This window comes from Urocitellus parryii, chromosome 6 (assembly GCF_045843805.1).
Source record: "Urocitellus parryii isolate mUroPar1 chromosome 6, mUroPar1.hap1, whole genome shotgun sequence".
NCBI lineage: Eukaryota > Metazoa > Chordata > Mammalia > Rodentia > Sciuridae > Urocitellus > Urocitellus parryii.
Genome location: NC_135536.1, coordinates 120631891 through 120644911, shown reverse-complemented (window position 1 = coordinate 120644911; position 13021 = coordinate 120631891). Strand labels below are relative to the sequence as shown.

General features: G+C 38.2%; 1 protein-coding gene across 1 annotated transcript in view; it reads left to right on the top strand.

The window, feature by feature from the left end:
* The first annotated feature begins 3510 nt into the window (after positions 1-3510).
* The window catches only part of Chrna5 (cholinergic receptor nicotinic alpha 5 subunit), a 43808-nt gene continuing 34297 nt past the window's right edge, over positions 3511-13021 (top strand). Inside the window, exon 1 of the mRNA XM_077799703.1 lies at positions 3511-3616. Coding sequence (XP_077655829.1) covers positions 3511-3616 — 106 coding nt within the window. The remainder of the gene's footprint in view (positions 3617-13021) is intronic.

Genomic DNA, 13021 nt, shown 5'->3' with positions numbered 1-13021 from the left:
TTTTGATTGTAGCCATTGAAATAGCCCTTGAAAGGGACTTATTCATTTTATATAATTTATTTTGAAGTATTGAATTTTAATATCCTATCAATATTTGATTTTTTTCCCAACCTATAAAAATGTTTTCAATTTTGTCACTAAAGTTGACAGCATCCATTTTTTATCTTTAATTAACTTTCAGTTTTGGCTTTCATCTTAAAAGACTCACAGAATTTATCACCAATCCATGATGGAAGTGATGAATGGAAGATTTGGAGAAGCTGCCTAGCTCTGAATTTAGCTCAGTTGACCCCATTATAAAAAAGAAAAGCCAGCAGCAACATCTATATACAAGGCGATTCATTAGGCCATACCACTTGCAGATGACAATGTTTATTTTTGATTCCTGCTATTTTTTTTTTTGACCCAATAATTCCCCTTCCATGTACTCTCTTTTAACTCCAAAGCACCAATTGCCCTTTGTTTAGGGCTTTTGTAGGTGGGAAAACACATCAGAGAATAATTGTCACACAAATAATAATAATAGCTACCATGCATTAAACTCTTGGGCACTGTGCAAACTTTGTGTACAAACTGTATCTCCTGCCAGGCAGGTTATAAGTCACCGTTTTAAAGATGAGGAATGAGAGAGACTAAGTTTAGTTTAGCAAATGGTGAGATCTTTGAAGTCAGGTCACCTGGGTTTGAATCTATACTCACCACTTTCTAGTTCACTAGTCTGAGGTCTTGGGCAAACTAGTTAACATGCAGTTATTTTCCCAACAAACATTTTGAGCAGCTGGCATGTGCTCAATATACTGAGCATACACCCTCGAATAAAACAGGCACAGCTGCTGCCTATCTGGAGCTAGTTTTCTATGGGGGGAATCAGACACCTAACACACTAAAAGAATAGAATTACAAATTATGACAAATATGGTGACAGGAAGGAATAGGCAGTGATAGAGGGAATGAGGGTCCACCTTAGATAGATTGGTTTATCTCTCAAGACATAACAGGTAGCGCTGAAACAGGAGTAGGAATTAGGTAAAGCAGGGAGGAGGAGGATGGGGGAGAATAGCTCAGGCAGAGGGAACAGTGGAGGTGAAGACCCTTGAGCAGGACTGCAGGACTCAAGGGGCTGGAATAGCTAGAATTTAGTGTGCAAAAGGGAAGGAGCAGTGATATGGGACTGTGGAATTCGAAAAAAGCAGAGTCTGAATGGAAGAGGAGGGAATTGCCAGGAGAATTGAAAAGGAGTTGACCAAAACAAAACTAACTAAAATGAAATAAAAGTTCCTCTCTAGTACTATTGCTTGAGATTAAATGAGCTAATATGTTAAAAAGTGCTACACTTATTACATTCCCCATTACTTAGTGGGATTAATGATAATTATTAAATTGGACTTTCTGTGGCAAAGTACTGACTGGCTAGTGTATGATAAAATTGAATAAAATAGACCATAGGCTGTGGAGCTCATTATCTAGTAGAGGACATAAGATATAAAAGACATACAAAAAGAAGACAAGTGGTATTTGAAATGGGCCTTGAAGGGGGTGGGTATGGATGTTCAAAGAAGGGAAAGAGAGCAGGCTGAGTGAAGATACGAAAGGGTAGTAAAAATGTCACATTCTAGGGAGAGATCAGTATAAACTATGTTTAAGAGTTCAGACTTGGGCTGGGAATGTAGCTCAGTACTAAACTTGCCTGATATGCATGAGGCTCTAGGTTCCATCTCCAACACCTAAATAAATAAATAAATAAAATCCACAATCTTCAGAGAAAAATATGGTGTGTGGCATGCAGGTGCATTATATAAACTGTATGACAGTTCATTTGGTTAAAGCTCAGAAAGTTGGTAGGCAGATGTTCCTTCAGGGGAACTTTGTAGGAGTCAGCTGCAACATGGTCATTTGCATGGTCATTTGATCAGCCAGTGTTTCCTAGCAGTGTGAAGATGCCTGTTACCAGAGTCAGATGCAGCCACCACTTCCAGCAACCACAAGTAATTGGCATGTCCCAGCAGGGAAAACACATCCAAGATGCATACATTATATTCTGTGCTACAAATTTAAAGTGCCCAAGAAATTATACACTATGCCTTTTACTTTAAAACAATAACAACAACTAATGGTGCTTTTCACAGGTTATATAGATAGCTTTTTCTCATGGTTATTGATACCACACGATGGGTAGGTAATGGAATTCCAATTATGCTTGTTGGCTGAGTTAACAACCATTGAATTCTACTTTTGCCACAGAGAGGAGCTGTGACCTTCAGCAGTTATTTACCTTTTCTCTTTCAAATCCCTTAGCTGTAAAAGAATAACACTTTGAAATCATCCAAACGCTATTTGAATGAATTGCATAAGTGTATATAAGCCCCATGTATTATTCAGAGAAAAATATAAAATTGCAGTCAAGAGACATTAAATACTGTCTTTCATTCCTGTGCAGAAGTGTAATTAATGACTAACCTGGTTATCATCATATGTATTCTTTTTTCTGGGCGTCCTTTAAGTCCTGCTTCAACAAACTGGCTTGGTTGGACATTGTTTCCATTTCCTGATTGTACTTAGACTTAGGGGGAAAAAGTCTTAACTGAATCTTGCAGTTGAGAATTCTTTAAAACCAGGTTTCGGTTTTAACAGATTTACGGAATCTGAAGCTTGGAGTGAAATTTCTACTCTTTAGAGGTGTCAGCTCCATAATTTTCTGTGAAAAGTCAGTGGCTCGCTCTGCCACTGAAGTTTAAAGATAATTCACCTGAATCCCTTCAACCAAATGAAGCTTTCTAATCAATTATGAACGGAAGGAATGAGATACAGTATAAGGTCTACAGGGATTTGAGACGCTAATCCAGCAGTCAGCATCAATCGCCATCAGAGTTGCTAAGAATCTGTGGCAGATGAAGTCACCGATATTTACAAGTGTTAATTGATGGCAACACGAAAGGAATTGCCTATGTTTGAAGCAATTGCGTCTTCTTTTCACGGATGGTATAAATGAGGGTCAGAGCTGTTGTGGCAGCTGTCCTTTCGTATTCTCTAGTTTATCCACGTCATTTTAAGGACAAACAGGCCCAGAAAAGGAGGGTAACTTGCCCAGGGGTCGCCTTGCTTGTCCAGAGCATAGGTCTCCTGATGGGGTCAGTTGGCGCCCACAAAAGCTACAGGAGGCAGATGGGGATCCAACAGTCTGAAGTCTGGCCTGGAGACTGGGCCTGGACTAGGAGGCCGGACCAGGTGTGGAAAAGGCGGAGCTAGGAGCAAATGGGGTGGGGTTGGAGGCGGGGCCTGGTGGATACTGGGCGGGACCTGGGCGGGGCTAAACTCCCTAGAGCTCCTCCTGCGTGCCCCGCCCTCTCAAAGCCGCGAAGCTGAGGTGGGCTTCGCGGGTTGGAGCTGAGGAACCCAGTGGCGGGTCAGCTGTGTCTTCCTCCCTCGTTCCGACCCCTCGAGCTCCAGGAGTCGGTGTTCCCTGCTCAGGGGTCGCTAGTCGCCTGCCGCATTCCCACGCGGGGCCGGACGATGGCGGCGCGGGGGTCGGGGCCCCGCGCGCTCCGCCTTCTCCTCCTTGTTCAGCTGGTGGCTGGGCGCTGGGGTCCCGCCTGCGCGGGGCTCGGCGCGCCGGGAGGTGAGTGTGGGCGGCGGCGCTTGCTCTCGGACGCCGGGAGCCGGGCGGCGGGTGGCCTGGGCAGCCCGGCGCCGGTGCCCGGAGCGGCCAGGCGACCGCGCGCCGCGAAAACCGTGTTACCGGGACCGGGCATCTTTTTCTCCTGCGAATTTGAAGTGAGGTCTCAGATTTAATGTCCAGATCTGTTTAAACGCACAGAAAAGGCCATTTTTGTTGTTCCACGGGTTGTGTTATTGGAGACTGCAGGTCGGCTTAGTATACACTTCATACAACTTTTTAAATAGAAGATACCCTTGTTTTCCCGCAGGGCTTTCCCTTCGTGGTTTGTGGAGGTGTGGGGACCCTGGGTTTAATGCTAGGGATTGAGACGGTAGCTTTTATTCTCTGCCCCCTTCTCCTCCACCCTTCCCGCAGCGTCTGAACTTGTTCACTTTTGCCAGGAGATGAAATGTGCTTGTTGTAGAATGTTAGCGGACTTCCCTGCGTTTGCTTCCTAGGCTCCTCATTAGCTCCTTTGGAGCATGATTTTTTTTTTTCTCACTCTGCTGCTTTTCAAGATATTTTGAACTGGAATCAAAACAATAAAAGAAAACGTTTAGTACTTCTTCAAATTTCAAGTGCTTTAGAAAGTTTTAGATCTAGTCCTCTCAGTAGCTTGAAGAAAAGTGCTATCATTAATGGAGCATCTATGGTGTGACCTAGACATAGAGGAGGTAAGAATCCTTTAAGCGAGACATGAGTGTAGAAATGAGCTATCTGCATTTCATTTTCTACAGTGAGTTTCTTATATAGAGGAAACAGTATCAGAACCGTTTCTTGCCTTTCCTTCTTTGATTTTTTTTTAAACTGTTTTAGAATTTAGAAATTAGAAACTTTGAAGACTAGAATCACTTATTACAGGCTGCATTGCTTACTGTAGAATGAAGAGAAATACAGTGGAGGGTGATTTAAACAAAATTCTGTGCAAAGACAGTTACAGTTTAATGAGAAGAAAGGAGTGTGGTTTTGGAGGCAGACAAGCCTGGTTTCAAATTATAGCTCTGGTATATCCTGTCTTGGGACAAACTTCCCGAAGTTGCCTTCCTTCTTTGAAAAATGAGGCCAACGGTGTGGTGTACACCTGTAATCCCAGCCTCTTGGGAGGCTGAGGCAGGAGGAGTTCAAAGCCAGCCCCAGCAACTCCAGGAGGCCCTAAGAAACTTAGTGAGACTCTCTCTTTAAATAAAATATAAAAAGGGCTGAGGATGTGGCTCAGTGGTTAAGCACCCTTGGGTTCAGTCCCTGGTACCAATAAACAAATATATAAAGAAATAAAATAAATAAGTACAAAAATGAGGATAATATGGCTTACCTCTGAGTCATATTCAGGATACACACATGCAGACACACAGGCCAGACATAGTGCTTGGCACTGTAGAAAATGGTACACTCCTTCTATTGAAGCTGGAACTTTTAAAGTTTTTTACCTTTTAATACAGAGGATTGAAGTTAAGCATTCAGTGGTGTAAACAGTTATCTCTGTTCATGAATGGTGTTTGGTGTTATAACCAGAGTTGATTACTTCCTTTTTTCTGCCCCCAGTCAATTAATACTTTTTTTTAAATAACCATCTCTTGTGTTACATCTATGTTTTCTTTTCTCTGTCCCACATGAGCTCTGAAAACTGTTATTGTTATGCTGTTTATCTTTATATCCTCAGTGCCTAATTTATTACAGGAGACTAGTAAATGTTTGTGGAATGAATGAATAGAACAGTAATATCCCCCTGGATATTACCTTACTTTAGGGTGGGGAGTCATTAAAGATCCCCTCTTCCAGTTCTAAAATTCTAAGGTTCTGAATGCTCTTAGTAACTGAGCATCTTGAAGAAGGTAGTGACATTGAATAGATGGTATCATTGCACATTTGCTCGTAAATGTTAATGTGCTTTTGTGTACAGCTGCCTTTGAATGTGGAGTGGCTGAAAGAACTTCGTGAAGCCATGAGACCTGCTAACTGGCTGTTTTCCTTGGGCATATTACTTGACTTGCTGATTTATTTCACCTTCTTTAAAATGAAAGGATGGTAGTAGGTGTTTTTTATGTCCTTTCAACTGTAATTACTTTTATGTTTAAATTTTATTCTCATATTCATCTTTTATTCTTAATAATAACTCTTTCTTATGGTTTTCTGTGAGCCAATCCCCAGGCAAAGAGAATGTCTAGTCAGGCACAGCTATACCTGTTTGGCTGATCGAAGGTCATGGAGCTGTGGAAAGTGGCCCAGAAGGCAATTTTGTCTCTATTAAAATATAATTTACTAGTACATTAAGATAACGAAAATCTTTTAAACTGATCTGGCTGTGATTGGGATAGTGATTTATGGAAATCAGATTGTCATTACTCAGTTATATTTCTTATCCTTTTAAATGGTTGAAACTTTATTTTTAGTGTATGTAGTGGCTGAGTGCTTCATTCAAAGGAAAATAAAATAATTCATAGAAAATGAGAGCTATGAAAGATTTTTTTTCTTATGTTGAGGCGCTTTCATTAACATTTTCAGAAGCTAACAAATACTCAGAGTGGCTGTTGGTTCTGCTTTTGTTATCTATTTGTATGGCCTTGGATACACTTCTCACATAGTTTAATTTGAAATTTAAAATTATTTTGGTTTTCACCAGGTGCAGTGGCAAGTGCCTGTAATCTCAGTGACTTGGGAGGCTGAGGCAGGAGGATTGAAAGTTCAAGGCCAGCTTCAGCAATTTAGCAAGGCTCTAAGGCGAGACCCTGTCTCGAAATAAAAATGGCTGGGGATGTAGCTCAGTTGTAAAGCACCCCTGGGTTCAGTCTCTAGTACCAATAGATATATTATTTCCTAGCACTTATTAAATATGCTTTGTGAGCTAGACTGTGCCAATTGGAAGGTAGGGTCTTATTTGTGAATTTCCTGATATGTTACAGACGTACCCAAGTTTATTAAAGTAGACTATTAATAGAACTCTTGAGATTTTCAGTCAGTTGTCAAGAGTAGAGGGTTTTTTCCCCCAACTATAATTACAAGTTAGATCTATCAAGTATTTTTTTATAATTAGAATATGGTTTTAGTACAGCAATTTCAGTTCAGAACCTTTTCTTCTAATAGCATTATTTTTTTCTTCCTTAAGAGTCATATAACTTATAATTAGCAGTTGAGAACACTTGTTTGTAAAGCAATGTAAAAATATACTAATGAGTATTTGGTAAATCCCAGTAGACTTTTACCATTAGTATATTTGTGTGTTGTACAACTAAGTTACATCTCTAATTCTGGATAATATTAATTGATTGGCTAACAATAAAGTAACAAAAGCTCAGGCCAAACAAATGGAACTAAATTCTTTCAGATGATAGTTTAGTAATAAATAAGCATGTTGACAATGAAAGTTGTTAAATACTTGAATAGTTCTTGAATGTTTAGAAATTTGTCTACAACAGAATTAGTATAATTTTATAATGTCAATATTTGGAAAGGATTATTTTCAATGAATTTTTCCTGTCATGACTTAATTTTGGTTTAAATGTTTTGTTCAAAATTTCAGGAAACATGGTATTGTTTCTCTTTATTCAATAACCTCATGTTCTTTAAAGTAGAATTATAGCCTATAGCTTTTTACCAGTAAAAATAGGAGTAAAATATGAATACTATTTGAATTCTTACAAAAAGGACAACTTGAGCTTTTGGATGTTATTTTGTGTTTTTATTGTCAATGATATATATAGGCAAACTCTTTTTTCTTCTATGTCATGGTTTCTCAACCTCTGAAATTTTGGGGAGAGGAGCATCCTGCGCCTTGTGGGGTGTTTAGCATCATCCCTGGTCTCTATCCATGAAATTGGTTTCCAACTGGGGCAGTGAGAAGTGCCTGTAATTCCACTGGCACCCATTGAAAAATGTCTCCAGATACTGTCAGATGTGTCCTAGCAGACAAAATTGTTCCCCTTACTCCTCTCTCGAGAACCCTGCTTTAGGTTTTGTTGACCAGAGCTTCTCAATCTTTAATGAGTACAGGATTTCTCTGGGAGGTTGTTAGAATGCAGAGTCAGAGGCAGGGCCTGAGATTCTGCCTTTTTTAACAAGCTCCCAAGTGTTGTGGATATTGCTGTTCAGAGTACCACACCTTAGGTAGCTAAGTTATAGATAGTTCTCCATTTGTATCAACTGGGTGGATTCTCAGATGCATCTGATGAAAGTAATTATGGAAGTAGTGAATTTATAAACAAGACCAATAGAACTAATAAAAATAGGCATAGGGAGTGGGGATATAGCTTAGTTGGTAGAGTGTTTGCCTTGCATGCACAAGGCCCTGTGTTCAGATCTCCAGCACCACAAAACAAAACAAAACTGGCATTATCCTGTTATCCTAACAAAGTAGCTGTCTTCTTTTTTCTGTATTTCCTTTCAGTCATTTAAAAACGATAATTGGATAAGTCTAAGGAAATTTGCAAGAGTCTTATAAGGTCATACAGCCTGTGCAACTTGATGTTACATTAGGTGTTTTATTTCATAACACTCTAAATGTACTAGCTCATAATGCATGTTTATTGTCTGTTGAGAGATCTGTGGTCCCAAATTAAGATGATGAACTTGGCATTTACTTGATCTGATGATGCTCAAACTTCTTTTTTTTAATCTCTTCTTGAGAACTATTGACTAGACCTAAATTTAATACTGCTGAAGGTCATTTTCTTCTTGTAAGTGTTCTGAGAGGGCAAGATGTTAAATTAAGTTTACTAAGGCATATCAGTTACAATGTAACTTTATCCTATAATTCTGTGATAAAAATCAATATATAATATAATGAAAATCCTGAAATAAAAAAACCTCTGCATTTCATCTGTAATACTAAAATAACGATTGGTAAGCATACTTATTTGTCACATTGAAAATGCTGGGGTACACATTTATTTCCTCTCATTAACAAATTGGTTGATTTGCTTTATCTTACTGTTGCTTAAAATAGCCCTTCTAGGACTGCTGCAAAGATTTTTTAAAAAAGGAACAAAAGTCATTTCTTTGTTAACTTAAAGATTCAAGGAGACTTGGAGGGGAAGATTAACTACTCCAGGAAGACCTTGATTATAAATTAGGGATGTATAATATATATCACTCTTACAAATCTTTTCAGATACATTATCTTATTTCATTTGTATGGCAGTCTCTGAAGAAGATGGGGATGGCTATTGGCAGTACCTAGCAAAATTTAAAATGTGCACACCCTTGACTCAGCATTTCCACTTCTAAGAGTCAGCACTTGCATAGTATGGAAAAATAGATGTACAAGGATGTTAATTACAGCATTTTTTCCATTGTAGCATTATTAAAAATAAACCCAAACTGAACACAATAAATGCCCACCAGTGGTGAAACCTTATATAGCAATAAGTAGACCACTTTGTGGTTTATACAGGAAGAGTGGAGATAGATGAATACCTATTGACATAGTATTAAATAAAAAACAAGACACAGAACTTAAAAAGAGGAAAACATTTGTTCTTCTTGTGTGTGTGTGTGTGTGTGTGTGTGTGTGTGTGTGTGTGGTGTACATGCATGTGTTAATAAGTCCACATCCCAAACTTACCAGTGGTTACCCTTGAGACATGGAGAAGGCAAGGAGATGAAGGAGAATTCTGTTTTTATGAGCATCTGGCTTTGATTTTGACAATGATCATATATTACTTTTTACAACGGCAGCATCATTTTTAGAAAACCAATAAAACAGATCAGGTCCTAGTTCTGCCTCTGTTACTCACTAGCTACTAATGTTAGACCAGTAATTTTCAAAAAGGGGCAATTTTGTTTCCCTTTGTCCAACATTTGGCAATGTCTGAAGACATTTTTAGTTGTCACATGGAGGCAGTATGGGTAGAAGCCAGGAATGATGCTAAACATCTCACGGTGTCCAAGACGGCTCCCACAAAAAAGAATTATCCATACCAAAATGTCAGTATTTCCAAGAAATCCTGTATGGAGACCCCAGGACTGCAGCCATTTTCAAGCATGCAGGTTGTACACTGTTCAAGTGAGATAGCAAAGTTAGCCCTCAGTCTTTTAGGGATAAACATACTAGGAAATTGGGAGTTAAAAAGTAGACCAGTCTTCAAGTTAAGACAACCAGGAGAGAGAAGGCCAAAAAGTAAGCTCAACCCTCAAGACAGAAGAGATACCAGGAAGCCAGAGCCAAGAGAACAAAGTCATTAGGATCAAACCCACTGAGATAGGGCAGTGGTCTGCCCTGCTCTAAAAGTATCAGGGACTTTCCCAGATAAGGGGACAAATTCCAGATGGTAAGGGGTAAACATGTGCATAAACTAGTTACTAAAATACCCCATAGTAACCTTTGTCTTATTAGCATGGTAAAAATCATACTCTGGGGCAGAGATATAGTAAGAAACGTATTGCCTGAAGACTCACGATGGAGAGTGCAACTAAAACTCCACTTCCACACAGGATGACATCAAGAAAACCAGGTCCCTGCCAACCCTGCAGATGCCATAAAAGCTCCCTTTCCCTTTGTTTGATTCAGTTTGGGATTTTCTTTCCACAAAAGATGTCTCTCTTATTTTTGAGCATAAAAATTAACAGCCCTGTTCAGATGCTGTACCTCAGATTCTTCTAATAGCATAAAAATCCACAGGCTAAGTACCTGTATGAAAACACAAATGGTGTGACTCTACTTTGTGTTCAACCAGAGACATGAAAAATTGTGCTCTATTTGTGTAATATGAATTGAATTGCATTCTGCTGTCATATATAACTAATTAGAATTAAAAAAAAAACCCATGGGGTTGATAACACAAGTGTCAAGGGCACCATCTTCATTGTGGGGTGTATTCTGCGTGGCCACAGAATTATGATATGGTGAAGGTAAAAAATACATGTGCAAATTTGTACTCCAGGAAGACAGGCATCGTGTCTTTGTTTTCTGCTCTACTCCTTAGCACCTGGCACAGGCTGGCATGGTGAGCAGCCAGTTAACATCTGTTGAAAGAATGAATTGAACTAGGTATTACAAGTTAGCCTCTCAGATGCTAAAAATTGAAGAATTTTTGGAAGAAAGTGACCATTAAGCAGATGTTATCTATTTGCCAATAAAGACTGCTGATATCCACATTTAGTTATAGAATATGTTGGGCTGACTTTTTCCAGTTATTACTTTTTGAAAAAATCCTGATTCTTCGTGGATAAATGTCAGTAGAGGACACTATCAAGTAAGTATTCCTAGAATTGGCTTTTTAAAATCCTTAGCTATATCATATCTTTAGTGGAGGAAGACCGTTAAAAAACATTTAAAATTACTTGGACACTACCCTGCATAGTAAGATAATGTGATTTATTTCATTTGATTTATCTAACAATGAGGCAGCTAAACAGAGGATATCCTTTTTATTAATGTTTTATATGGAAATTGAAATGTACAAAATGGTCCAGTCCCATGAATTACAGAGTTATTGCCACACATATTTAACAATTATTGATATTTTGCCAACAGATATCCCTATTTTATATAGATTAGAAAATTATGCATGTGGAGGTTAATGGCTATTAGCAGTACCAGGTATTCAAATTAAGGTTTTCAGTGTTGAAGTTCTGTTTCCTTTCTTCCTTGCCATGGTAAAATTAAGGAATAAGGTTACATTACTTTTTTTTTAATAGATGGACACAATACTTTTATTTATTTTTTTATGTAGTGCTGAGGTTTGAACCCAGTGCCTCACATGTGCTAGGCAATTGCTCTACCACTGAGCTGCGGCCCCAGCCCCAATGTTACATTTCATTGAAAATAAATGTGGTTTCCCTAAATGGCTTTACTTAAACATTTTTTATGTCATTCTCCCAGTTCCTTAACCTTGAGACAGTTAATGATATTTAAAATTAAAATTGGATTTGAAAAACCAAAAACCAAAACATAAACCTTTCAAAGTGTTAACGACATAGGGATTTGTATACTTGTTAGGAATTCAACTTAATTTTTCTTTTGTTAATTATATATTTAACTATTTCAGAATAATTATTTGGCTAAAAATTGCTTTATTCTTTTCCTATTTTTAGTGTATTTCACTACTTGATTCCCTTTGTTTTTCTGAGATATTGGATTTATAAAGAGTAGCAACTTGAAAGCTTTATATTGTATATATTTTGTACAACTGTCCTTGTACTGTGTTGAGAGTGCTTTTTTTTTTTTTTTTAACTTTCCTTGCCTAGGATGTCTGGAGACCATCTTTATTGGTGTATTGGGAAGCTTTGAATAGAAATCAGTGTATATTTCAGGTGTATATTGCAGTATTTTGGTGCTTTTGCCTACCTATTGAGGTCTATCCATTATTTTAGCAGTCATTTATGAAATAATAGTGACTGTCCTAATATGGCATTATGTAAAAATGTGAATGTGTAACCGATGTGATTCTGCAATTTGTATTTGGGGTAAAAATGGGAGTTCATAACCCACTTGAATCAAATGTATGAAAGATGATATGACATGAGCTTTGTAATGTTTTGAACAACCAATAAAACAACAACAACAACAACAAAAATAGTGACTGTCCTAGTACTTAGATACACACTTTTAAGTTAGTCCTCACAATAACCTTATAAGGTAGATACTGTTTTTACCTTTTTCACAGAAGAAGAAATTAACCAATAAGCATTAGAAGCTAGATGAAACCCAACCTGTACATCTTTAAATCCTAAGGTGGGTTTTTGTTGTTTTGTAGTATTGGGGTCAAAACCAAGGCCCTGCACATGCTACACAAGTGCTCTACCATTGAGCTGTGCCTTCAAGTCCCCCACCCGCTTTTAAATCTTGTTTTATTTTGAGACAAGTTCTTGCTAAGTTTCCCAGGCTGACTTCAGATTTGCAGTCTTCTTGCCTCAGCCTACTGGGTAGTTGGTATAACAGGTGTGCCTCCATGCCTGGATCTTTTTTTTTTTTTTTTGACATAGGGTCTTGTTTTTGCTCAGCCTGTCCTTGGACTCCTGGGCTCAAGTGATTCTTCTGCCTTGACCACCTACAAGTAGCTACAGATATGCACCAATGTGCCTGGCTTAAGTGCTGAGTTCTTAACCACTATGTTAGATTGCTTCTTTATATTCAAGTATGAGTAGGACAAGGTCTTTGATTTCAAGCTGAATCTTGTGACTCATAATTCTTCAGAGCAGATTGGTGTAGCTCTTATGATGACAGTTGCTTCATAACCAGTGATAAAATTCTAAACTTTAGAGATAAATTTCAATTGTCATATAGTAGTGAGTCGTTTGTTTATTTATTTATTCATTGACTAACTGAGCACACACTATGTGCCGCTATGTTAATTGGTAGAGATATAATGATGAATAAAACACAATAATACCTAGTTCATTAGTTTACACCACAGTGAGGAAGACTTTAAT